This window comes from Pelobates fuscus, chromosome 12, assembly GCF_036172605.1.
Source record: "Pelobates fuscus isolate aPelFus1 chromosome 12, aPelFus1.pri, whole genome shotgun sequence".
Taxonomy (NCBI): Eukaryota; Metazoa; Chordata; class Amphibia; order Anura; family Pelobatidae; genus Pelobates; species Pelobates fuscus.
This window is the reverse complement of record NC_086328.1, coordinates 115,536,508-115,562,680: the sequence shown is the minus strand read 5'-3', so window position 1 is coordinate 115,562,680 and position 26,173 is coordinate 115,536,508. Positions and strand designations below refer to the sequence as shown.

The 26,173-nt window shown below is 39.7% G+C and overlaps 1 protein-coding gene across 3 annotated transcripts in view; it reads left to right on the top strand.

Moving 5' to 3' along the window:
- Positions 1-25,641, top strand: part of TTC17 (tetratricopeptide repeat domain 17) — a 55,263-nt gene extending 29,622 nt beyond the window's left edge. The window contains exons 15-25 of one of the 3 annotated variants that reach the window (XM_063438125.1): positions 649-873; positions 1,123-1,309; positions 13,690-13,830; positions 14,990-15,225; positions 15,699-15,855; positions 17,885-18,005; positions 19,011-19,170; positions 19,255-19,338; positions 21,732-21,851; positions 22,060-22,203; positions 24,821-25,641. In XM_063438125.1, coding sequence (XP_063294195.1) covers positions 649-873; positions 1,123-1,309; positions 13,690-13,830; positions 14,990-15,225; positions 15,699-15,855; positions 17,885-18,005; positions 19,011-19,170; positions 19,255-19,338; positions 21,732-21,851; positions 22,060-22,203; positions 24,821-24,952 — 1,707 coding nt within the window. In that variant the 3' untranslated portion in view covers positions 24,953-25,641. Of the gene's footprint in view, positions 1-648; positions 874-1,122; positions 1,310-13,689; positions 13,831-14,986; positions 15,226-15,698; positions 15,856-17,884; positions 18,006-19,010; positions 19,171-19,254; positions 19,339-21,731; positions 21,852-22,059; positions 22,204-24,820 lie in introns of all 3 variants that reach the window. The other 2 variants (XM_063438124.1, XM_063438126.1) reach the window with 2 other exon arrangements.
- The last annotated feature ends 532 nt before the right edge of the window (positions 25,642-26,173 follow it).

Here is a 26,173-nt window from a genome sequence, read left to right as displayed (position 1 = left end):
ATATACAGACAAAGAGAGCGGAAATAAAGGATATAAGAATGACATATAGACAACATAATGTAAGAACAAATGACATTGAAAGCATTGATGCTGATATGCATGTGTGATATTGGCAGCTAGATATGTTTGTGGTAGTTATATAAGCGCCTATGAGCTCCGAGTTATGTGTTCGTGTTGAGCTCAGTTTATCGTGTAAGAAAAGGTTTTGCTAGTTTGGTATGTGAATGCCAGTGTATGGTTGAGTAAGGTTAATTTGCTATATTTATGTCTATGTAGGTGTGTACCTTATAACTTATTAGACATTTTGTCTAACTGGAACTTACTTTCCAGAAACATTTATCTAGCCTATATTTAGCGAAGTAACACTTGAAATATAACTTTTGTTAATATAAGTCATTTAGATAGAGGAAATAAACACCTTTATGAGCACTAACAGTGAATTTTGGCAAGTTTACAATAAAATTAAAGGACTTGCTAGTTGTAAGTCTATCAGTGATTATGTAGTCTGTGTGTTTTATTTTCTATTTGGTTTCTGTAATGATTCAGATCTGTAAAAGTGGACCTGAGTTTGGGGATCTGTTCACATTAATTAGTATATAGTTCATGACCTGGGTCTTGTTTAATGTTCAAACCGTGTTCTCCTTCCAGCCAGTGGGACCCATTTGGTCTGTGTTAAACGAAGCTGCTCTCTATTGGCGTGCCGTGGGAAACTTTACCCAAGCAGTTGCTTGTCTACGCAGAGCAATGAACCTCTCGCCTCCCCAAAATCAACACGTTCCCTTGGTCAATGTAGCCAATATACTGATTCACCGTGGCCTGCACATGGAGGCTAGTAAATTGCTGCTTCAAGCTTTAGCTGTAGACCAGTCTGAGGTGAGTGTTATTTATTTTATTTTTTTTATATAACCTTGCAGGAATGTGACTACCAGTTTTATGTGACTGATTTAACAGGGGTGTTAAAATGCCGCTCCAGCCATCCAGGGGTGTTTTCTCTCCATGTTTCTAATCCATCAATAATCATGGCCCACTCCCAGAATGCAAGGCATGCAGCCACACGGATGCAAGCTTATCTTACAGAACAATCCTTTTGCATCATGTCATTTTTGCATTTATTTATTTCAGCCACTTACATTGTTGAGCCTGGGGAACACATACTTATCACTCAGGAACATGACCGGTGCCCTTAAAGTCTTCCGTGCAGCGTTGGACCTCCAAAAAGGATGCCCAGAGTGCGAGGACAGTTTACAGATGATCCGCTGCTTGCAACTTTACCCATTCCTATACAACATCAGCACCACTGTCTGTAGCGGTAAGCTTGCAAGGTTCCTTTTCTCGAACATTTCACAGAGAGGGAGTATACTCCTTCTTTCAGTAAGTGAACATCAAGCTAACTTCTGTTCAAGGTCTTTCGTGCATACAGTCCATTAATTTTAGTTATGTCTTAATATAAATTATGTATGAGGATTAATGTAATGTTTCCTATACAATAACAGGCAAGTTTGTCCTGACCTCTCCAGGTTATGGTTGATCAATTCCTGTTTCTTGGTTTAAGTTCTTCATCTTCGGGTTTTACTTATTGGAAAAGGGGTCGACTGTTCAAAACCTATTTGGAGTATTTGTTCCATTGTGCAAAGCTGACTTATGTCAATGGAAAGAATATTTGGTAATCGCTGGTTTAATCTACCCTATATACTCGAGTATAAGCCGAGGCCCCTAATTTTACCCCAAAAAACTGGGAAAACATATTGACTAGAGTATAAGACTAGGGTGGGAAATGCAGCAGCTACTGGTAAATTTCTAAATAAAATTAGATCCTAAAAAAATTATATTAATTGCATATTTATTTACAGTGTGTGTATATAATGAATGCAGTGTGTGTGTATGAGTGCAGTGTGTGTGTTGCAGAGCATTGGTGGGGGGTGGGCATTTTTATTATTTTTTTTAATAATTTTAATTGTTTTTGTTGTATTATTATTTTTTATTTAATTTTTATTATTTTTAAGATTTATTTTTTTATTTTATTTTTTTCGGCCCCCCTCCCTGCTTGATACATGGCAGGGAGGGGGGCTCTCACTCCCTGGTGGTCCAGTGGCATTGGCAGTTCAGTGGAGGGGGCTGGCAGGAAGCACTTACCTCTCCTGCAGCTCCTGTCAGCTCCCTTCTCCTCCGCGCCGGTCCGGTCAGCTCCTCTGTCAGCTTACACTCTAAGTTTCGCGAGAGCCGCACTATGACCCCGCGGCTCTTGCAAGACTTACAAGGGGAGCTGACCGGACCGGAGGAGAAGGGAGCTGCAGGAGAGGTAAGTAAACACTCTCTGCCAGCCCCCTCCTACACAGCCCCATTGTCTGTATTATGGCAATGTAAATTGCCATAATACAGACATTGACTCGAGTATAAGTCGAGTTGGGGTTTTTCAGCACAAAAAATGTGCTGAAAAACTCGACTTATATTCGAGTATATACGGTAATTAATTGGTCTACGTTTTCTAATTTATAAAATCATTAAATTGTGGTTGTAAGAGAGATGTTGGTCAACTTCTAGTCCAGCCATAGAGTCGTAAAGAAATACTCAAAGCACCATAACTATTGTATAACACTACAATGTAGCCCAGGAAGAACCACCCCTTCACAGCTTAGTCAGACAGTTTTGCGTTCTTACTTGGAGTCCACTGCGTGCCGCTCTCTGCATCCTAACCGATAGAAGCTCCATTTATTAGCTCAGCGCACTCAGGAGGCTTCTAGCAGGAGGTTCCTCCCATCACTTCTGCCTGGATCGATGCTGGAAGAGGTGCCCAATGCACCTTGGGTAAGACACCAGACAGTTGGGGAGCCGCGTTGACTCTCCCGGCACCATAACCTCAACATTTCACGTGAAGTGTTCCTTTAAAGAATGGCATTTGTTCGGTGGTAATGTAGGCTATAGGTTATTTAGTTAGAGGGAATAAACACATTTTTTAAGTACTAACCATAAATTTTGGCAAATTGAAAACCAGATAAACAATTCAGAGTAAAACATCTGTGATAACTATTACAACATCCTGCCCACGTTTCCCCTCCCTGCTTCTGGAAGCTACTTCCATTGAAGTAGGCCCAGCCGTGTAAGACCGCACTCATTGCATGAGAGTGGTAAGCTGACGCTCTCAACAAGTGAGTTGCTCCTGCACAGGTGGATTGAACAGAAGGTCCTTGCAAGAGCTTCTGGCAACAGGGGAGGTGGCAATGGGTGCACAATGGGATCTAGGTTGGTCATTAAACCATTCTTAACTGATTTGACTACTTACTCTAGGAGAGAGTCAGGGCACTCCTGGAACCATAACCACTACAGCAAGCTATAGTGGTAATTGGGCATGGAACGTTCCTTTAAAATTAGACAATTCTGCACCAAATCTGAAATTTAGTTTACTACTATTCGCTGTTTATTGAATAGACCTCAAATGCTCTAAATCCGGTTTGTGGATAAAGATGAGCACATATGATTTCCATCTTGGAGTCCTAGATGTGGACAAAATCCTCGAAGAGTATGTGTTTGATAAACTATTCATGTACAATGCCCTGCCATAGATATTGACATATAATGCCAGTGTTTAGGACACTACCTGGTTCTATTTAGAAGCCATCCTGGTTCTGTAGGAACATGTGTAGTATTATTTTTAAAATAAAATACTCAACTGCTTGACTCTTGTCCACCTTGCTATTTGATTTTCTAATCTAATTGTTCTGAACATATGTTACAATTTCTCTTTTGGATTTCTAATGGTTTATATCCATTTATTTTTCAATGTCCTTTTTTCATTGATTCAGAACAGTTAGCTTGGAAGGACAGGTAACAACTGTAAAATATAAATTTGATTTGTTTAATGAATATTTAGAACAAATACCTTGTTTTGCTTGAGCATGCAAAAGCCAGCAGAATGTTACTATATCACAGACCGTAAATAAAGTGTCTGTGAAAAACCATCACTACTGTCTGTAACATTGACTTACAAGCTGTAATTACAGCCAGTATACAGTGCGGTAGAGCCCACCTGTTCTTGTGCATAACCTTCTCTCTAAATGCTTTTACAATAAGACTGCAGTTTTAGTAACCGCATGCTGAAAGTGACATCGTTCCAGTCTGTGCCAACTGGTCACTGGGATATAGATCACATTTGTCGCATACTTCAATTATGTAGGGCTGGTACACTTCCAGAATCCTGACTATTCCGTTGCCTTGACTTGTTTGGGATCAGGTGGCAGATTTATACAAAGGCATTGTTAATGAATTGCTCCACAACAGACTAAAAATATTTGTCAAACTTTTACATCATCAGAATTAGTTAGAGGATCTGAGATTTTTGAATTCTATACTTTAAGGGTTTTGAAGTAGTCCTGATGCGTGGAGTCTGTATGTGCAGCATTTTGCTGTGAAACACTGCACATATGGAATTTAACCTCTTTGGAGGTTACTCCACCTCCAGCAGCCTTATTGGGTTGACATTAGCCAGGCTGTTTAATGTCAGTGCTGTGTTATGTGCATAGTTGTATGCACGGAGTTGCATTCATTGGCTGAGAACAATCAGCTGATGCTCTCGACCAACGAATGGCTGATGGCCTCGACATCGGGCTTCTGCAGCTCTGATATACAGCGGCCATAGGGGACCTGTGATGTCCCGTGGATAACCAAGTAAGCGAATAACATTTGCAAAAATGGTTTGCCGCATTACTGGGAAAATGGGCCGTGGTATTCCTACCTAGCACCATAATCACTACTTCTAAATTTCTCATCTATATCATATTATACTGCATGAGCTTATATTGTACATATTGTAATTATTGGGAATTGTTTTACCCCTTCAGAATCCTACACTGCGCCTTCTCTGCATTCCTTATGATTGTTGCCTTATTAAACATTCATCAGTCTTCCACTTAGTGTATTCTCATTCTTCATCTGTTAGATTTCTGAATGAATTAATATACATATATAACCAATAATATTTGGCAACTGTAATATTAATCTGCATTTAAAGGGGCTTAGGGTGACACCACGTGGTTCTTGGTCAAACTATTTCATGTGGATGAACCAAAAGTGGTGGTCCTCGCAGCACCCGTAGCCAAGCTATTCAAGTACTGCTAATGATGAAATTTTGCTTCCATATTGGCAGTACCAATTTCATCCATGTCTTAAAGACATTCATTGGCTGAACACACCAGCTGTCATATTTGGTTGTTGATCAGATGATTGCAGCAATGTCCATTGAAATAAGTGGTGGTGTTCGACACTTCACATTGATACCACGGTGTACTGACCAGTGTTCTTTCAGTGGAAGACACCCCTCCACCAATGTGTCCTTCCTTTACCTGTATTTAGTGGTAGTGTAATAGAAACATAATATAGTGCATATTAGATGATATCAGAGCTATGATGACTTGGTGTAGACAACCTACCTGTAGCATGTGAGCTGATTATTAGGATATACATACTTTGTATGTCCTAATAATGTATGTTCTTACAATTTTATATAGATCAGGAACAAAAAAATAGACGTCGGTCAGTTTTCTCCACCACCAGAGTTCGATTCAGCTCTGTCACAGTAATATTAGGTGTTTTATGAAGGATTGAGTCATCAGTCTACATCTGAAACACTGGCATTACTTACATTTAATGTGTCTGTGACTCAATAAGCTAATGGATGGATTGTGTCCTGAAAAAACAGTGAACATAGTTTGCAACAGTTTTTCCCCACAGAAATGTAATGTAACTTTTCATAATTAGTGTCTGCATCTATTTATATTAAAAAAAAAAAAAAATGCATCGTAAAAAAAATTGTATTGTGTAAAAATAGTAGTAAAGATGAATAATCTTGGAAGGGTAACTGTCCCTCCCCTGGATTTTATTTAAATATTATGTTTAACAAAAAATGTATTTGTGAGGTGTAAAAAATGCAATTCAATGCAGAAATCTACACCTTTTTATTCCATCCAAAAAAATAAATAAAAAAATAAACCATTTTATCCAGAGCTAGTCCACACTTCCTGCTCCAATGCATGTGCTGCAGTTGCTGCACAATTGACTAATGCTTCCTTATGGAAGAGTTTCCCTTCCACTTAAAGGGTTATTCCAAGCATTATTACCTCCACCGCCGACTGTAGTGGTTATGATGCTAGGAGTTTCCAGCCTTTTTGAAACAGTTTACCTCTTACCTGGTCCGCCGCTAAACCTCCTCTAGTGCCAGGTGATGCACATCTGTCTATTGCAGAGCTGCACAAGCTGGATGCAGACCTAGCAAGTCATTCATTGGTCGAGAGTTTCAGCCAATGAATGACCCTCTGTGCAAAAAATATGACAGTATCATTACTTAGGGCTTTATTCGCTAAACACTAAAAAGTTGTGCATTGGAAATTGCAAAATATAGAGAAAAGAGACTGATATGAGAAACTCTCCAACTCTGCTTTAGGCAGTGCTTTGCTATATTGGCCTTAAATTTGCAATTCTGTTTTCAGTTCGAGTTAGATGAGTAAACCTTTCATGTTTAAACAAATTACCTCACTCATTGGAGTGGGGGATCAGTCTACGGCTGTGTGATGTGCTCGATGACAGATAAAGTTTGATCTGTTCTTATTTTTAATGCATTGCATTAGCTACCTTTCTGCACAGATAATTCTCAACCTCTTGAATTCCTCCATTTATTAAATTTAGGGATCTTTCTTTGTATATTTGGGATTTCTGTACATGACGCCTTGGCAAGCCTTGCAACCCCATTACTGTGACTACCTGCTTCAAAAGGATTTAATGTTTCTTCTAACAATATGACGCACTTGAAATAGGCATCAGCTGATCTCTCTCTCAGCCAATGTACCAAGTATTCAAATGTTTAACTCATGAGTCAACAGACGTTTGCGCTTAGAAATTTCCGACTCTCCGTCAGTAGTATTGGAGGTGCAGAAGGCACCCGGTGGAACCCAGGTAAAAAGTCACACATTTGAAAAATGATGTGATTTACTTAGCGTGGGGAGCACAAGGGCGCCAGCGAGCTGTAGTTGTTGTGGTGTTTTGAGTATTCATTATTAAGTATTAAAACTTTATTAATCTCCGCAGACCAAATTTGCTAAGTTTTAGCGTTGGACTGTAATCCAGTCCTTGCATTGGTAATCCTACAACTTCCAAAGATCAATTTTAACAATCGAAACTAAGAAGTCAACCTATTTTGAGGTATTTTTCAGCTTGCACTAGCTGTGTACAAGTTTTTTGTTTTCGTTTTTTCCCCCTAATTTTTAAAATAGATTTTAAACACTATAGTCGCCAGAACAACTACGGCTTAATGCAATTGCTCTGGTAAGTATAGTCAGTCCCTGCAGGTGCTTCCTGGGTCTGCCGTTCAGCAATGCTGAACACTCCCCATAGGTATACATTGATTCAATGCATCTCTATGAGGAGAGGCCAATTGGCTAGGGTTGCGTTTGGCCCCGCCCCTGCCCTGTCTGCTTGGCTGACATCATCAATTCCTATGTGAAAGCATTGTGATTGGCTGAGGTCATCAATTCTGATTGTGTCAGCCAAGGGGGTGGGGCCAGTGCCAGCGGTGCCATGTGATGCTGGAAATAAGGTAAGTTTTCTTATTATTTGGGGGGGAGGGGGGGAGGAGATATGTTTGTGTTCCTGCTCCATGGCCCCATAGTGTTCTGTTAATATTTTTTTTATATACACATATCAGGTGTCCTCAGAAAGCCATGTGTGTCCTTTAAAAAAATGCTATCTAGTATGTATGGTTGAAATTTAAGAGAAAGCATTATACTATAGTGGAATGAACACAAAGCAAAAGTGCCATAAAGTCCTTAGTCCCAGAAAAGCCTCAATCACTAAGGGGTTAACTTCAAAAACACATTTTTTTTCTTCGAATTTGTCCATTATTCTCTTCATGACGATGGTGTCTATAAGAATCATCTTTTCAAAGCCACTAAATTCAGTTCCACATGATTTAAATACTTTCTTCTTTGCCCCTTTGTAACCACTTCTGTCTGTCTACGTTAGTTGGCTGCACGGCTTTCTCAGTCAGTCGCTCCAGCTTTGCGCGTATTTCTGCTTCTCATTACGTCATCAAACACGAGTCGTCATCGTTTAATGTTCCAGTACAAATCACGCCACTAATAAAAAGAACATGATTACCCTCAAATAACAGAAAAACGCCTCATGGACAATGAGACTTGATCACTAAGAGCCCTACGCCTGTGTGATAAATGGGTTTGATGACTAGCTCGCCATGACGGAACCCTTGTAATTGCATAACGGATACATATATCTCTCCTTTTAACTATTTGTGCTACAGTATCCTGCTCCAATTAAGCGCAGTAAGAACGCATGGTGGAAAATGAACATCTATTTCTAAAATGGATGGTTTATTTCTTTTTACTATTAATTGAAAAAAGTTAATGACTAATGGCGTATTTTTGTAGTTCAGAGAAGGATGGTTTTGATGGGTTGGGGGGGAGGTTGCGCAAGTGATATTTGTATTTAACCTATAGTATGTACACAATTTTGTAAAATGTATTTATATTTAATTTTTGTCTAAGATGAAATTTTTTTTTTTTTTTTTTTTTTTGTTGAATCTCAATCATTTCATTGTTCGTGATTCATTTCTCTTTCTCTCCCCTCTTTCAGTCTCTCTTCCCGTCTCACACACACGCTCTGCTCTCTGCTGGAGACCGTGCTATCTGAGGCCGTCATTAATATTCCGAGCACAGCCTGCCTCTATATATGTAGCAGCAGAGCAACATGTGCAAGGCATTTCTAATGACTTTTTCTAGTCTCCTATCTACGAGCTGGTTGGGAGAGTTAAATTTAGAATCCGTCCTCCTTGTTTAAGCCCAAATATTGGAGGGAAGTCACTGTTGCTTGTGAGCGCGCACGTCATAAACTGATCCGCAGCCAGTGACAGGGAGGGGAATGAAAGCAATAACCCAGGGGAGTAGCAAAGTAATTTCATATAGAAATGGCAGAACTCCATTAATTATTGAGCAAGCTATTTTTAGCCCAGCTCGCTCTTTTGTGTTTCAAGATGTGAGGAGCATAAAGTATTTCATCTGTGCTTTGGAAATAGATGGACTGATAGCTTTTTTTTAGCGTTGACAAAACCTTGTCATAGTGCCACAAACAAAAAGCAAAGAAACGATCATAGACGCCATAAATTGGGAGGAGAATCCAACATAGGAGGGGCCGCACACATATCGATGAACGTTCTTTTCAGTCTGTTTTTTCTTATAATGCTTTTATGATATTCACAGCCAAAAGGTGTACAAATAATTAAATGGACTCTCTAAGCATCATAACCAAAAGAGCTTATTGTAGTGGTTATAGTGCAAGGGATGTTGGGTGCAGTCTCTCAGTTTTCCGTTTTTTGTTTTTTTTCTCTGTGTGTTATTGAGCAGATTGATTTAAAAAAAAAAAAAAAAACAGGGCTCTCCCAGCACCCAAAGCCCAGCCCCTCTCACCAAGATAACACGAGTTTTTCTCTCCATTAACCTTTCAAATTTAAGCAGTGGTAATAGACTGTAAGACCTAGGGATGAGCTTGGGTGCCAGTAGAGCCCCATGTTAATCAACCCACTCAAACTGAAGCTGAAACTAAAAAAAATATATTTCCAACATTCTAACCACTACAAGAAATTGTTGTTGTTATGGTGTAGAGCAAGGGTAGGACACCTTTTGGCACTCAAGATGTTACAGCCTTAATGATGGCAAAGCATCAGGGTTTTGAGGTTCACAGCATCTGGAGTGCCGAAGGGTGCCCAGCCCTGGTGTGGTGTGTACTTTTAATGGACACTCTGTCTAAACCATAAGTAAGCCGACCCTTTTAAATAATACTATAATATTATATGTAATATAAAGCATGGTCATTTCCTCTGTACTTATGCACCATATATAAACCCTTGCATGCCTCCTCATGCCTTAAAGGGACACTATAGGCACCCAGATCACTTCATATCATTGAAGTAGTCATAGTGTTCTGTCCCTTTATCCCTGCAATTTAATACATTGTAGTTTGAGAGAAACTGCAATGTTTATATTGCAGTGTTAAGACTCCCTCTAGTGGCTGTCTACCTGACATCCACTAGAGGCTTTTACTGCTGTTTCACAGAGTTTGACTCCAATGAAATGACACTGGACGTCCTAACGCTTTGTATGAGGAAGTCCAGCGTCCTGCAAAACTCCATAGGAAAGCATTTATTCAATGCTTTCCTATGGGGAAGACTCAACGCACGTGTGGCACATTAGGTTTCCCCTCGTCATGACATCAGAAGACCCGGAGAGGGAGCCAGTGTCTAGGGTTTGTAGCCCTTTGCTTGACATGGAGGGAGGGCAGCAGAAGGACACTATGGCGGACCTTATACTATCCCTTCAGTTGCCCATACTGGTCTCCCAAGTTTCCCGAACCTGTCCATAACCCGCTGTTAGTGTACCGAATGAAAGATTTGTGGTCTCCCCTTTTATATCTTTCGACCACCAACCACCCTTGGCTTTCTAACTTCAAAGGAGCCATTAGTTCAAGTGCTTTCCCTGGGGGACCGCCATTCGTATAACCAAACACATATGCTCTAGTGAATGGTGGCCATTTTGTCTCCCGAACCCAGGCAGCGGTACATGGTCATCGAGTGTCTGGAATTCTTGGACGGCTACGTGATCCCGCGAACTCCAGAGAAACTTGGACCGCTGCCCGTTCCTCTCCCAGAGGAGTTAGGAGAACGCCGCTCGGAAAGAACTAACGAACAGGGGGAGCATTGTATGGTTTCCTGTAACTGAGAGATAATTAAGTTATCCTTATTTTGTAAGGGATTTGTACTTTTTCCTATGGAGACCCCATGCTGGGGGGGTCTGTGCATAAAAAACAGTGTGGCCTTATAAACCTTAGTTGAGTTCCACAACTGTGTCTCGTCCAGTTTCCCAACATGCTTAGCTCAGTGAAGAATCTTAAATAGTTTTACAAATTAGGCCACTTTTGGGACCCTAGTGGTTTTGGTTCTTAGAGTGCACTTTTAAAGTGATACCAAATCATGTTCACTTTGGACCACTTAAAGGGATCCTATAGTGCCAAGAAAACAAACCCGTTTTCCTGGTACTGTTGGCTCTTGGAGTGCTCCCCTCCCTCGGCGCTGAAAGGGCTAAAACTCCTTCAGCCACTTACCTTAATCTTGCGCTGGTGACCTCTCCTCCCCCACCAATGTCAGCTTCCGAGTTGAGCATGCGTGCATTTACACTCGCCCATAGGAAAGCATTACTCAATGCTTTCCTATGGGGATCTTATTTGACGCTGGACGCCACAGAGACAGCCACTAGAGGCTGGATTAACCCTGCAGTGTAAACATAGCAGTTTCTCTGAAACTTCATTGAGCTGAAGTGGTCTGGGTGCTTATAATGGCCCTTTAAGGACCACATGACAGTCTATTCCGTTATGCAGTGCAGGGTTTTAATGCCCAGTGACAGCAAAGACCGTCATGCAATAAAAGTAGGCGTTAAATCCCTGCTGGTACCAAGTTACCCCAGAATATCATGTGGCACCAGAATTAATTGGCCCCACGCTGACCTATACTCGGTTTGCAGAGTTTATATCCTGGTTGTTACAATGCGGTGTGAAAAGGGTTAAATCCCTGGTCACACCAGAAAACCCAGATATCAGTAAGTACCAGGGGCTCCACTCTGTAAGCTAGGGCCAGGTTACCGTTACTTTTATTCTTAATAGACAAGCATACCAATGTCTTAAGTCACTCCACATTTAAATTTTATTTTACTTTTTATTATGTTATCACCAAAAATAGAGTGGAATCCTAGACATATTGTACACTCTGTAAATCAGGACAAATACATTAATTTATTTTGAATTTATTTTCTTAAAGGGATACCAAGAATACAAAGCTTCCTTGCACTCTAACTCCCTCTGCCTTCCACCTTCCTTGCACTATTCCTCTCCCCTCACCCCCTCCCCAGTCGCGGCACTGTCTCCTCTGACGTTACTGACGAGGGGGAAATAGCTGAGGCTGGATGTCCTCATGCAGAGCGTGAGGACGTTCAGCATCAGATACCGGACCAAAAGTCTGTCAACATCCAGGAAGTACAGCCACTGGAGGCAGACTTAGTGCTGCAATGTAAACATTGCAGTTTCTCTGGAACAGCACAAACTAAGTCTCTTAACAGGCTTTTTGCAGGGCCCATAGTCTTTGGGCAGGAGGCTAGCCAGCAGGCCCCTCCAGGAACACGTGGCAGAGGCATTTCTGCCACAGTGATGATGGGAGCTTTATTACATATCACAACGCTAGGATTTTTTTGGAAATTAAGAATAACAATTGCCATTAAATGGGCATTGTGTTACTTTGGTACTACATAAATGTCCCTCACGAACGTTTCTATCTAGAGTCCTAGATCTTGACACGGCCTGTGGTGTGTGTCAAATGCTTATGTATGTCTGATCTTGCTCTAATATAAACAGCGTTATAGCACAATTATATTTATTGAATGATGAGCGGAAAAAAAACAGAATATGTCAGCAATGAACATCACAGCTTTATAAATCAGACGTTTGTTGATGTCAAGCAAAAGACTAATTTTAGCTTGCGGGGCACGAGTACAAAATGCACGTCAGTGGCTTCTCATGAATTACACATTAAGCTTTCCTACACATTGCTGGTGGTTTTAAGTAAGCGTAAAACGTATTGCTATTAAGTGGGGTAACGAAGGTTTGTCCGAATTCGGCAGCTTTGGTAAGTTTCAGATTTGTATACTTTCAGAGTCTTTAGATAGGTGATGTCCGTGAAGTAATGTATGAGTAATAAATCTGATTTTCCTGCTTTAAAGGCTGGTGATTTAGCTGGGGTCCGCATCATTGAACCACTTGGCCCTCTGAAATCTGTGTGTATATAATCCTTGATCATTGAGGTTATTGCAATGTACTGCTTTAACCTTGGATTTCCAAGAGTGCAAGCTGGAATATCAGAGTAACAAAGCTTTGTTTAGTTTTTTTGTTTGTTGTTTTTTTTTTTGTTTTATTTTTTTTTTACATTTCTTATAGATTTTATTTTTTGGGGTTTTTAATACAATTTGCGCAAACCTAAATCGTGCCCTTGTGCCTTCGCTGCTGCTTGGTCATAGGTAATCAAGGCCTCCATGAAATTGAATAACCTGACAAATAGCGGAAGGCTGATCGTGTATATCAAGCCAAGATGTAAATGTATAATGTAAATGGCCCACAGTAAGCAAAAAGGTTTTGCATACCTCTTAGAGCAGTCCAAGATGACTTTGGAACCCTTTCCTGACACCCTGCCGCCGCTGAGTCCAGTGTGAACACATCATATCATTTTTAAAGGCCAGTCTTATTTTTGATACCTGATAAAATTTAAACACAGAATTTGTCATCTTTATTGTTCCCTTCAACATTGTGGCTACAATGTATTGTTCTTGTTTGTCTTAATAAATCGTAACTTTGATTTGTTTTTGTTTTTTTACTACCTACCTTTATTGTGATTCTTGTGGGGTTTTTTTTGGTCAGTGTGTGCACATATATGTTAATAAACACATTATATTCCTTATTACTCTGTTAAGTCTTTTCTGTATAGATATAGATTGTTTTGTAGACTTGATCCTAGCATTATTTGTTTTTTATGTTAATCATTTTTAGTATGCCTTCCCTTTCTCTCCTAATACAAGTTCATAAACTTTCTACTTTAAGGCCACTGCCATGCCAGCAGTAAAAATGGACCCAACGGTTCAAAGAAATATTCCCATAGTTACACGCAGGTTTTAAATGAAACAGAGGACAAAGATGACCAGGACAATGCTGAGGAGCAAGATTCTTCTCTACAGCTTGGAAGTAAGCTATTTGTCCCATTATTTTAATATTTGTTTCATTTAATTATAGTGCAAAAAATAAAACTGGGTTTTATACCTATGTAAAAAATACAAACATTGCTCAAAGATTTAGAGTGAGCAAATGGAAGTGATCTATTTTTTGTTTAACCCCTTAAGGACACATGACATGTGTGACATGTCATGATTCCCTTTTATTCCAGAAGCTTGGTCCTTAAGGGGTTAAGTTGCCACCTAATCATCAGACGACTAAGAGCTGTCATTATAGCATGAACAATGTATCACATGCCTGGTTTTAGAACTTTAATTTGTTAGATTGTTTTTAGTAGATAGCTAAAATGTTATAATATTTCTGAGGGGTAGGCTGGGTTAGGTTTGCATTAAGGAGGAGGCTTCCAAGGCACATCCTGGCATATTATGTAAATTGTTGGTGTCCTTTGATACTGCGTGCTTGGCTCATCAATTGAAGAATGCTTATGCTTGCTCATGGCATTATGGTAAATTAATGTATGGGCATACATTCATACTTAGAGCATCTCAACTCCACTACCTGGATGTGCTATGATGGTAATTTTTTTTAAATTAGATTCTGCTGCCCACATCTTCATAACCTCCTTGTAGTGGCTCCAACATCTTACCAAGATGCTTCAGAGTTAGAGGGTTTCTTTATCATCTGGTGAAAATTATAGGTGCATTATCGCCATCCAAATCACCTAACTGGTGCCTTATGTAGAAATAGGGGTTTATAAATTTATTGGATGATTGTCTGTCTTCAAAAGTATTTAATGTAGTATTGCATAAATTGTTTAAGAAAACTGTGCTTAAATTATTAACCACCCATTAATTATTAACCACCCTTTTGTGTTTTCCTGAATTTTTTCCCCCTTTTTATTTATTCTTAGGTGATGTGCACCGCTCTAGAATATAGTAGGGGATATCATCGTTTTAGCTATATATTTATCTCCTTCCCTCTTCCTTGACTGCAGCGCTCTATTTGTGAAAGTAGCATCTTTGAAATTGGTTATTTTATTATCATCAGATTTACTGTTGAATTTTTTTTTAAGAGTATTCCATTCTTTTCTTAGATTTATTATAGACCTTATACTAGAAAAATAAAGGCAAACACAAACTGTTTTTTTATGATTCCTTTGTCGTCTTAGCAGAAACAAACCGCACAGAGGTCGATGAATCTGCTGGGGAGAGTCCAATGTCCGAAGAGATGATGGCTCTGGTGGACGAGTTTGAAAACTCATGGCCTTTGGAAGCCTTCGAGGGAGCACTGGAATTAAAGGGTAGAAGGATGGATCTTCAGGGCATCAGAGTTCTGAATAAGGGCAACCATAATGGCCAGCCTGGGTCCTGCTTTGGAGATTGTGAAGATGATGATGAGGCCGAATGGGTAAGCATTTTCTTTTGCGTATACATCATTGTTTCGTTTCGTTCTTTCTTTCTAACTACTAAATATGCTTAAATGGAATGATGGTATTGGTAGATTTCTCTTTGGAGAACAGTGGCAGAAATGTATCAATACCCCACAAGGTTGTAGCATTAATCGTATAAAAACATAGGAAAATACCAATTTCTTAACACTTGATATCCTCTAGGTCAGGGGTGTCCAAAAGGTTGATCCCCAGGTGTTTTAGAAACTACAATTTCCATGATGCTTTGTCATTCTAAAAGCATCATAGGGGTCTACCTTTTGGGCACCCCTGCTCTAAATTATCCCATAGATTTTCATCACTTGTTTCCGAACATAATCTGATAGCTCACTGGCTGAGAGCGAAGCCTACACTGCTGTGCTTGACTCAGCTTTTTGCATTTTCTTGTCATTATTACTATATTTCTTTTTGTTATGGTTTATTTCTGCTGCAGATTACGTTCCAAGTAAAGCGTTTGAAGAAGCCAAAATCTGATGGTTCTCACACTCTTGACCTCACTGACTCCGTTGGAGAAGAATTTTCGGACAATCAAGAGATACAGTCTGGACTGGAAATTACTGGTCCAAAAATACCAGCCCCTGGTCCTGCTGGTACGCATGAAGTTGTGACCTGCTTACAGTATAAAGCGCATTCTGTATTATTGTATTAATTAGGTTAATGATTGCTAAGATTCATTTCTCATATCTTCTTCCTTGACTTCTGTAAGCTCAGATACAGAGCACCCTGAGACGGATCTGCTTGCATTACAAAAAATAGTGTGAAAGCTTTGTTTTTGAGCAGAAATCACAGTTCGGTTTAATCACATCAAGACAGATACTTTTTACTATTGCATTTTCCTGAAGATATACAATAGAAGGGGTTACATAGTTTTACATACATGGCTGAAAATGGCAGAATGCGGACCTTTAACAAGCACCTCTTGTGATTGTGATGTCCTATATATAAATATATGCTTATTGCAGCTCACGCCCATCACAGATTGTCTCTGAAGGATCTTCCAGTCGCATTGGGATTTTCATTGATCCACGTTCCTAGTCTGACACATGTGCGAGAGTATGAAGCTGACACAGATCCTGGGATAGTTTTAACTGTAGTTTATAATTTAGGTTTAATAAGTGTACTCATGTTTAAATATTTGCGCTCACATTTTGTAGTGCCTCTTAGTTATTCACCTCATTGGAACAATCAGTATGTTTATTTTGGGATGAATGTTTTTATATTTATTCTATAATTCTCCAAAAGCAAAAATCAGATAATACCTTTCACTATGAGTACCGATCATTGTAAGTTTTCTCTGTCTATCTGTAGTTTAGTAGAGCCACCCTGTGCAGTACAATTGCCACCTTGGGGTGCTTGTTTGGTACTTTATTGGGTACCAGGATGTCCAGTAGCTATTCAGTAGTATGTTTGTGAATTACATTTATCACATAGTGTACTGTTATTACACACTAGTACAATCAGTACACAGGTAATAGAAACACTCCACATGGGAAAGCAATAAGGCAGCAAACAACCAGAACCACCGGCAGCAGAAGTATAGTATATAGGGATGACATTTGGAGATGACCACCGTCTACACACCCGACCCCACCGTTAACAAGGGACAACAATTACACCGGATACGATGACATAGACAACATCCAGTACTGCCTATACCAGTTAGAGCTAATACAGACGAAAGCCCCCAGCTGGGCACATACTTTCATACAGGACACATGACACAACTGACCATTCGGGGCTACGTTGCGGCCGCCACGGCCAATGGAGCTCATTACAGCCCATCTTTTGAAACAAAACAGATACTACTTAGCTCATAGGCGACACAGGCCAATCAACATGCAGAGATACCACATACCTCACATTAAGCCGACCTACCTCGGATCTCCTTTAGACATTGCCATGGTATGATCTGAATCGAGTAGTCACCAGCAGTAGACACTAATGTGCCACAGTCCTAGCAGATAAGAGCATACACAAAACCGGCAAAACACGGGTACAAATGTCTGAACTCTAGAATACGGTTTCACGCACCTCAACTATGCTTAGCTATACACCTAAAATAGTAGCGAATTTAGTTCGAACCAACACTTATGACGCCTTCTGGATTGTCATAAATCACAGTCCATCAGATATTGAATGACTTGGATGTAATTATTTTTGGATGAATACAGTGCTAATCCAAGCTAGTTAAAACTTAAAAAGTATGTATGTAATAAATGTTCTCATTTTTAAAACAAACCGAGAATTTTGTTTTTACGTAAAAAAATGTATATGAAAACTGGTCATTAGGAGCACAACATTGCTCAATGCATTTCAGTGATGTTTTCTTCTTGGTAATTCTAGTTATGTCTGTCTCTGTCTTTAAGTGCCTTCTGTCTATTTGACCTAATCTAAACAGGGCTATGAGCAAGTCAATAAATAGGAAAGTTTAGTCTTTATTCATGTAAGCTTGGTGTCTGATAATTACTTACTAGTGAATCAGACCCGCTATCTTTTATTTTGAATATAACAATGATTTTAGTAGTCTGTTTTCTTTGCCATTGTCACATGTTTAATGAATAAATGGCGAGGCCTCTAAATCAAATGTTTTACATTTTACTTTCATTCTCCACTGTTCAGGAAGGCGTCCAGATTACCGGAGTCTTGGATGGCCAAGCCCCGATGAATGCTTGAAACTGCGTAGAGTTGAGCTGTCTACAGTGGCCAGCACGTGGCTGGCTGTGTCTGCTAAAAATATAGAGTAAGTGGACCCCCTGTTCCAGACAATCTCCCTAGTGAATAGACAGAGGTTTTAACTTTAAAATTACAAATAAAAGTAATAAAATTGTGCTCCTCCTTTTACCATGAGATTTAGAAAAGCATGTGCTCCATCTATTTCTTTTTTTTTTTTTTTTTTAAGGAAGCATAGTTCCTTTACAGAGACCCTAACTAATCTGTTTATTCTTAAATGGACACTTTGGACACCCAGACCACTTCAGCTCATTGAAGTGGCCTGGGTGCACTGTCCCAGCACCCTTAACCCTGCAAAGCCATTTTTTTTTTTATTTTTTTTTTTTATATAAACTGCAATAATTAACATGGTGGGGTAACTCCACCTCTACTGGCTGTCTACCAGACAGTCACTATAGAGATTTCCGGGCTTTGAGGCGACTTTTGGTCACCTAACTGACGGTGGATGTCCTCATGCCATGCATTAGGACAACCATGGAATCCACATACCTTTAATATGGGAAAATCCAATGCGAGCCGTCTTCTACGCCGTCTGACATCGGCAGGGGAGGAGCGGAGGCAGACCTGAGCCAGCGCCGAGGGACATTGCTGGTCCCAGGTAAGTTAATCACTTCTGCGTCGTGCGGGGTTGGTGGGCACAATAGGGAGCTTTAGTGCACTATAGTTTCTCTTTAAGAGTCCCAGTGAGGGTTGTGATTGGACAGAATTGGTGGTGTCCGCAAATACAGTTAGAAACTCCAGAAACCGTGATATGAACACATCACTGTCCGGGGCGTAAGAAACAAATCTGAACTTTGATTGACAGGTGCTAGAAGAACAAGATGGGCCTGTTACATGTATATCAGCCACAATCCCTTATATTTTGTTGTGCTTTAACCCTCATAACTCTCTACCAGCTAATGGCAGTCAAAGGATTATGGGAATTGTAGTCCAACAGCAGCTAGGGCCCATCACATCCACCACTGCATTATGCTTTCTTGTGTATGATTGGAGTATTCTTTGTTTCTGTTTGCAGTATCACAGAGCACGTGGATTTTGCAACACAGCTGCAGGAGCCAGGCGCTGAGCCCCTGTGTAATCCAAATCTTGCGGCTAGTATGCATACATTGGACCATCTGTACGGGATAGCGAACCGCGCCGCTATACACTACACTGGGGAGAGCCAGCTGAAAGAGGTACACTGTGCTTTGCTCTTCTATAACATATTGTTAACAGTGAGCATTAACCTTTTATGTGACACATTGTCTATTATTTTTAAGGTTTTACAGAACCTTGGAAAAGACAAATATCCCCCACAGTCGTTGGAGCAAGTGGGAACTCGGATAATGAAGGTCCTGGAGAAGGTAAAGGGGCTAATTCCAATAGCACATTCCATACATTTATATGGTCTCTTAAATTAAAGGGACATAACGTTGGAACATGTAATCCCTACAATGTGTTATATCCGTACGGCATTAAAGGCATGCTCATTATGCTAAATCATAAGTCTAACCCTAAATATTTATGGTATAGTTGGGGCTCAATATTTCCACTTGCATGTTGCTACTGACAAGTGAACATTTATCCCTCGTGAGGGCTAAGTCTTTATTAACACATGGGCAAAAGTTCAACTTCCAACTGTATTAACAGTGAATATTAGAAAATAAATATTCCAAAATTGTCAGCCTGTCTGTGAGGGTCTGACTTTTTTATACATTTTATTTTGCAGCCTAAGCACTAAAAACAGAGAAGAAAAACATTTTTTTTTTTTTTTAGATTTTAAAACGTCTCCATTGAAAACACTTATTTGTTAATGAAATATTGCTTAGCTTCTACGTCTTGGTGCACCTTTATTGCACTATTGCCGGCCCGTCTTAGTTGTGACATTAACAGTTGCATTTCAAAGAGCAGGTTTAACAATGTTAAATAGCTGCATCTTCAGAGAGATCCGTATGAGAGGTTTGATCTTGGTTTCCTTTGAAATTATTCACGTTAGTGTCCGTTTCAATAAAAAAAAAAAATATATATATATATATATATATATATTAACAAAGAATAACATTTTTACTCATTCCATTTTAAACATGGATTCCTTTGAGTCTGTGTTTGCTGCATACAACAGCTTTGAAACACAACTTGACTGATGTACAGATTTTTGTTTAAAGGGACACTATAGTCACCAGAAAAACTACAGCTTATTGAATTTGTTCTGGTGAGTAGAATCATACCCTTCATACCTTTTGCTGTAAACACTGTCTTTGCAGAGAAAATGCAGTGTTTACATTACAGCCTAGTGATAACTTCACTGGCCACTCCTCAGATGGCTGCTAGAGCTGCTTCCTATCTCAGTCTTGCCTAGTGTGCATTACAACATTCAGTATCTCCTCCCTCTGCATGCAGACACTGACCTTTCCTCATAGAGATTCATTGATTCAATTCATCTCTATGAGGAGATGCTGATTAGCCAGGGTTGTGTTTGACTTGTGCTGGCTCTGCCCCTGATCTGCCTCCTTGTCAGTCTCAGCCAATCCTATGGGGAAGCATTGTATTGGCTCAGAACAACACTTCTGATGATGTCAGCAGACTGCTTGCAATTCTGAGGCAGACCGGGGCAGAGCCAGTTTTTCATGCTTGAATACAAGTAAGATTTTACTATATTTAGGGAGGCAGAAGGGCTAGATGGTGGTTTTAACACTATAGAGTCAGAAATATATGTTTGCGTTCCTGACCCTATAGTGCTTCTTTAACATTGTATGAACTATCCACAGACTTCAGGTGGAAGGGGTTTTCAATCACAATTCCCCCCCCACCCCCCCCCCATAATCTTTTTGGTTTTTGCTTTCCAAGCACTACCAAGCCTCAATAGCAAACCAGTAACCAACCTCACGCTGATGATTTGCATTAACAATGAAACAGCTGTCCATGAGTAGTTCACTGGCTTTGCATCTTATCCTAAGTTGTGTTTTAAAGCTGTTGTATACAGGACTCAAAGGAATCCATGTTTAAAATGGAATGAGGCAAAATTGTGATTCTTTGTTAAACTGATTTGCATATGCCCACCCAGAATCCTTTGCGGTAGTAATATCACTGCAAATGTGGGATTTCTGTGGGAAAAACAAGTCTTATGGCTTGACTGGTGTGCAGATTTTTGCTTAACATTGTATCAACTATCCACAGACTTCAGGTGAAAGGGGTTTTCAATCACACTTCTTCCCACCCAACAACCTTTTTGGTTTTTGCGATCTATATATATGTATAGGTTATTTATTTTGGAAATTTAATATTGTTGAGAGTCCTTTTTTTTTTTTTTTTTTTTTTTGTCAAACAGCTCTAAAGTGGTTTGACAATAAAAAAAAGTGGAAAGCTCCCATTGTCTGTGCTTGTGCCCAATGAACTACAGTAGGTACATTATTGGCTCCTTTATTGATGCAAACTGCCTTGATAAAAATATGTCTCCCTCGCCAAATTATTTAGCAGTGTACATGTGCCAATTATTAGTAAAGTAGTTTTACTTCAGTTATACAAGATCTTTTGATATTCTTTTTATGGTGTGATCAAGCTTGGAATTGTGAAGAATAATTTTATGCATGCTCTTTTTATTAGTTGTTGATTTTTTTTTTTAATATATCCTTAGTATTCCCTTTTAATCCCATCAACAATATGTTTTTGTTACTTTGTACATAAAGAGATGAATTTATGAATGAATGATTTCCTTTTTGGTGACCTTGCTTTATTACTGCACTCTTCTGCTCTCCAGAACCAGACCTCGTGGGTGCTATCCAGCATGGCTGCTTTATACTGGAGAGTGAAGGGTCAAGGGAAGAAAGCGATTGACTGCCTACGCCAGGCCCTGCATTACGCCCCCCATCATATGAAGGTAAATACATTTATGTCACTGAAAACCTAGTCGCTGTTAATGTTGTGTGTTTTCAGTCGCTGAAAACACAAGGGAACTGCAGTTGACTTTAAAAGAATGAGACTTGTGGATACATTCTTGGGATCCACATATTTGTGAATGATCACCCCACAGTGCAGATCTGTACAATGTTTCTGTCTATTTAACTCTCTTTATTCCAAATTTACAGGATGTGCCTCTTATCAGCTTAGCCAACATTTTCCACAACGCCAAACTCTGGAATGATGCCATCATAGTTGCCTCAATGGCAGTGGAAATCGCACCACATTTTGTAGTGAACCACTTCACGCTTGCCAACGTTTATGTAGCAATGGTGAGTTAAATGCCATGTGGTCTTTTTAAGTAATTTAAAATTATATACAGTTGCAAGAAAAAGTATGTGAACCCTTTGGAATGATATGGATTTCTGCACAAATTGGTCATAAAATGTGATCTGATCATCATCTACGTCACAACAATAGACAATCACAGTCTGCTTAAACTAATAACACACAAAGAATGAAATGTTGCCATGATTTTATTGAACACACCATGTAAACATTCACAGTGCAGGTGGAAAAAGTATGTGAACACTTGGATTTAATAACTGATTGAACCTCCTTTGGCAGCAATAACTTCAACCAAACGTTTCCTGTAGTTGCAGATCAGACGTGCACAACAGTCAGGCGTAATTCTTGACCATTCCTCTTTACAGAACTGTTTCAGTTCAGCAATATTTTTGGGATGTCTGGTGTGAATCGCTTTTTTGAGGTCATGCCACAGCATCTCATTCGGGTTGAGGTCAGGACTTTGACTGGGCCACTTCAGAAGGCGTATTTTCTTCTGTTTAAGCCATTCTGTTGTTGATTTACTTCTATGCTTTGGATCATTGTCCTGTTGCAACACCCATCTTCTGTTGAGCTTCAGCTGGTAGACAGATGGCCTTAAGTTCTCCTGCAAATTGTCTTGATAAACTTGGGAATTCATTTTTCCTTCGATGATGGCAATCCGTCCAGGCCCTGACGCAGCAAAGCAGCCCCAAACAATGATGCCCCCACCACCATACTTCACAGTTGGGATGAGGTTTTGATGTTGGTGTGCTGTGCCTCTTTTTCGCCACACATAGTGTTGTGTGTTTCTTCCAAACAACTAAACTTTGGTTTCATCTGTCCACAGAATATTTTGCCAGTACTGCTGTGGAACATCCAGGTGCTCTTGTGCAAACTGTAAATGTGCAGCAATGTTTTGTTTGGACAGCAGTGGCTTCCTCTGTGGTATCCTCACATGAAATCCATTCTTGTTTAGTGTTTTACATATTGTAGATTCGCTAACAGGGATGTTAGCATTTGCTAGTGACTTTTGTAAGTCTTTAGCTGACACTCTAGGATTCTTCTTTACCTCATTGAGCAGTCTGCGCTGTGCTCTTGCAGTCATCTTTACAGGACGGCCACTCCTAGGCTCCATTTATAGACAATTTGTCTTACCGTGGACTGATGAACAGCAAGGCTTTTGGAGATACTTTTATAACCCTTTCCAGCTTTATGCAAGTCAACAATTCTTAATCGTAGGTCTTCTGAGAGCTCTTTTGTGCGATGCATCATTCACATCAGGCAATGCTTCTTGTGAAAAGCAAACCCAGAACTGGTGTGGGTTTTTTATAGGGCAGGGCGGCTGTAACCAACACCTCCAATCTCATCTCATTGATTGGACTCCAGTTGGCTGACATCTCACTCCAATTAGCTCTTGGAGATGTCATTAGTCTAGGGGTTCACATACTTTTTCCACCTGCACTGTGAATGTTTACATGGTGTGTTCAATAAAAACATGGCAACATTTCATTCTTTGTGTGTTATTAGTTTAAGCAGACTGCGATTGTCTATTGTTGTGACTTAGATGATGATCAGATCACATTTTATGACCAATGTGTGCAGAAATCCATGTCATTCACATACTTTTCACATACTTTTTCTTGATACTGTATACTACTGACACCCAAAAAAGGTGCAAAATTGATTATTTTGTCTGAGTTTGAAAGTTCTTTATATGCAAAATTATTATTTTTCTTATGGTTGGATTTGATTTACTTAAAGCAACACTCCAAAGGGAAGGTTAAAAACAAAAATAAATAGTATATTGAAAACAAACATGTATTTATTCCTTCATATGTTCGTTGGGGCTATATCTAAAAACAACTTGCAAAATGCTGCAGATCTGCTGTCTGCAGCCTTTGCACGCCCTTCCCTTCTTCCCCCAAGAAGTCTCTGATTTTGAGCCACAGACACATGCGCAAGTTGTCGTGGCTGAAAGCTTGGAAGTCAACTAACTGGGCTGAAGTGGGCATGCTGAGAACGCGGGCTGGCAGGCTTACTTGTGCCATAGCAGGTGGAGCTTGTCATTTAAATTAGCACTGTGGAGCGGAATCAGAAAGAAAACCTAACCAGATATTATGACAGCTGGAGGGTGGGGGTTCTTCAATTATTTATAAATTATTTCAAGTAGAAATTGGCACTTTTATTCACCACAATAAGCGGAGATGCACCTCACACATAAAAAAAAAAAAAAAATGAACAGTAAAAATATTTAATTCCATGATAAAAGCAAATTTTGGACCAGTGCTGTTTTTCTGTCTACCATGTTCGAATACCAGTCACATCATCTCATCAATAAATGTTCCTGGGCAAGACTAACAATATATTTTCGCCCACCTTATCAATCCTCGTAGATTGCAAGTTTGTTTGAGCAGGGCCTTCGTCACCTCTAGATATCCATTTTCTATAATTGTAAAGCATTGTATGTAAATGTCATTAATAAACCTTTTCCTACTTGAGTCTTTTGGGGGGTGGAGGGGGAGTAGGGGGTAGAGGGTTAGGAGTACTGGTAATGCAAGACTGCCTTATTTATCCATCAAATGCGTTTTCCTTCTCAGAAAATCTTCTGTTTTTCTCTTGCAGGAGGAATTTGAAAAGGCCATGCGATGGTACGAGTCCACCCTTAAACTCCAGCCCGAGTTTGCTCCTGCCAAGGATAGAATTCGTGCTATTCAGTGCCATCTACTGTTAAAAAAGGGGAGGCGCTCCCCATAGTGCCACCCCAGGCATAAAACACAAGCTTATCAATATTATCCTACTGAACGGTTTGCAGTTCTGCAGTAGTGGAAATGGACCGACCGTTTTTGGATGAGTAAAAAGGTGTAATTATTTTTACTCTCATCCAATAAAGGACCGTGCAGGCTGCTGATTAATTATAAACAAATAATTCCTCTGACAAAACCAGTGAAATCTGGGCTTGGAGGTGGTGGGGGGGGGGATCTTTAATAAATTATCCATGCTGCCATTTGTTCCATTTATTTTGTATTTTACTGCGATGCACCTTACACAGGAGTTTAAGGTGTATTGTATGTCACAAACCAGCCCTTTAATTTTAAACCCAGCCTTTGTCATCCAGGCAACTCTGGCGATATCCTAACACTAAACGATGGACCTGATCAGCGGGTTTTCTCATTTATTTATTCATTTTTCAATGATTGCCAATACCTGAGTTTTTTTTAATCTTTTAGTTGCAGAGAAACCTGCATCAAAATATGCTGCAATGTATTTTCGCCAAGTTTGAAACCTAAAAAATATGCACCATCAAAGGTATTTGGAAAGGATTGCGTTGGCAATATCATGACCCTAAAATATCTGAACTCTGATTGTGAAATATTTATTTATCCTGCTGGTTCCACAGACGATTATCACCAATTGTAATAAAACATATGTCTTCTTCCACTGTTTCTTTAAGCATCTTTATATGTTGCTCATAAGCTGTTTATTTGTAAAACATCCTGCCCTGTTTGCTATTTGTCATTATCTAATTTCCAACAGGTAGGTTGGAAGCAACAAAATAATGTACAATGATCTCTCAAAATATCAGTTTTCTACAGGGTCAACCCGTAAATGTTCTAATAATTGTATTGAACTAAACCCCCACAATGTATTAAGAATGTTCCTCTTGCTGAGTAAAGCCAGGATCCTTCCAAATCTTAAAACCAACAGTAGATCTAAAGTCTGTTTAAAAATTGGCATTGCTTTCTTCATTTTAGATTCTTCAATTTTAAAAATGGTGCTTTGAAAATAAAAGGGGCACTCTGCACCATAACCGCTCTTGTTAGAGGTTATGGGTCTATGGGTGCTGTCTCCCAGTTTTTGTTAATATTGGTTTTGAGTGATTTGACGAATATAATGACTCTCCCTTAGACCAATCCCATGACCAAATGTGAAAATTACACTAACCTAGTAGTTGTAGTCTAATGGTGGCGAGAGCCT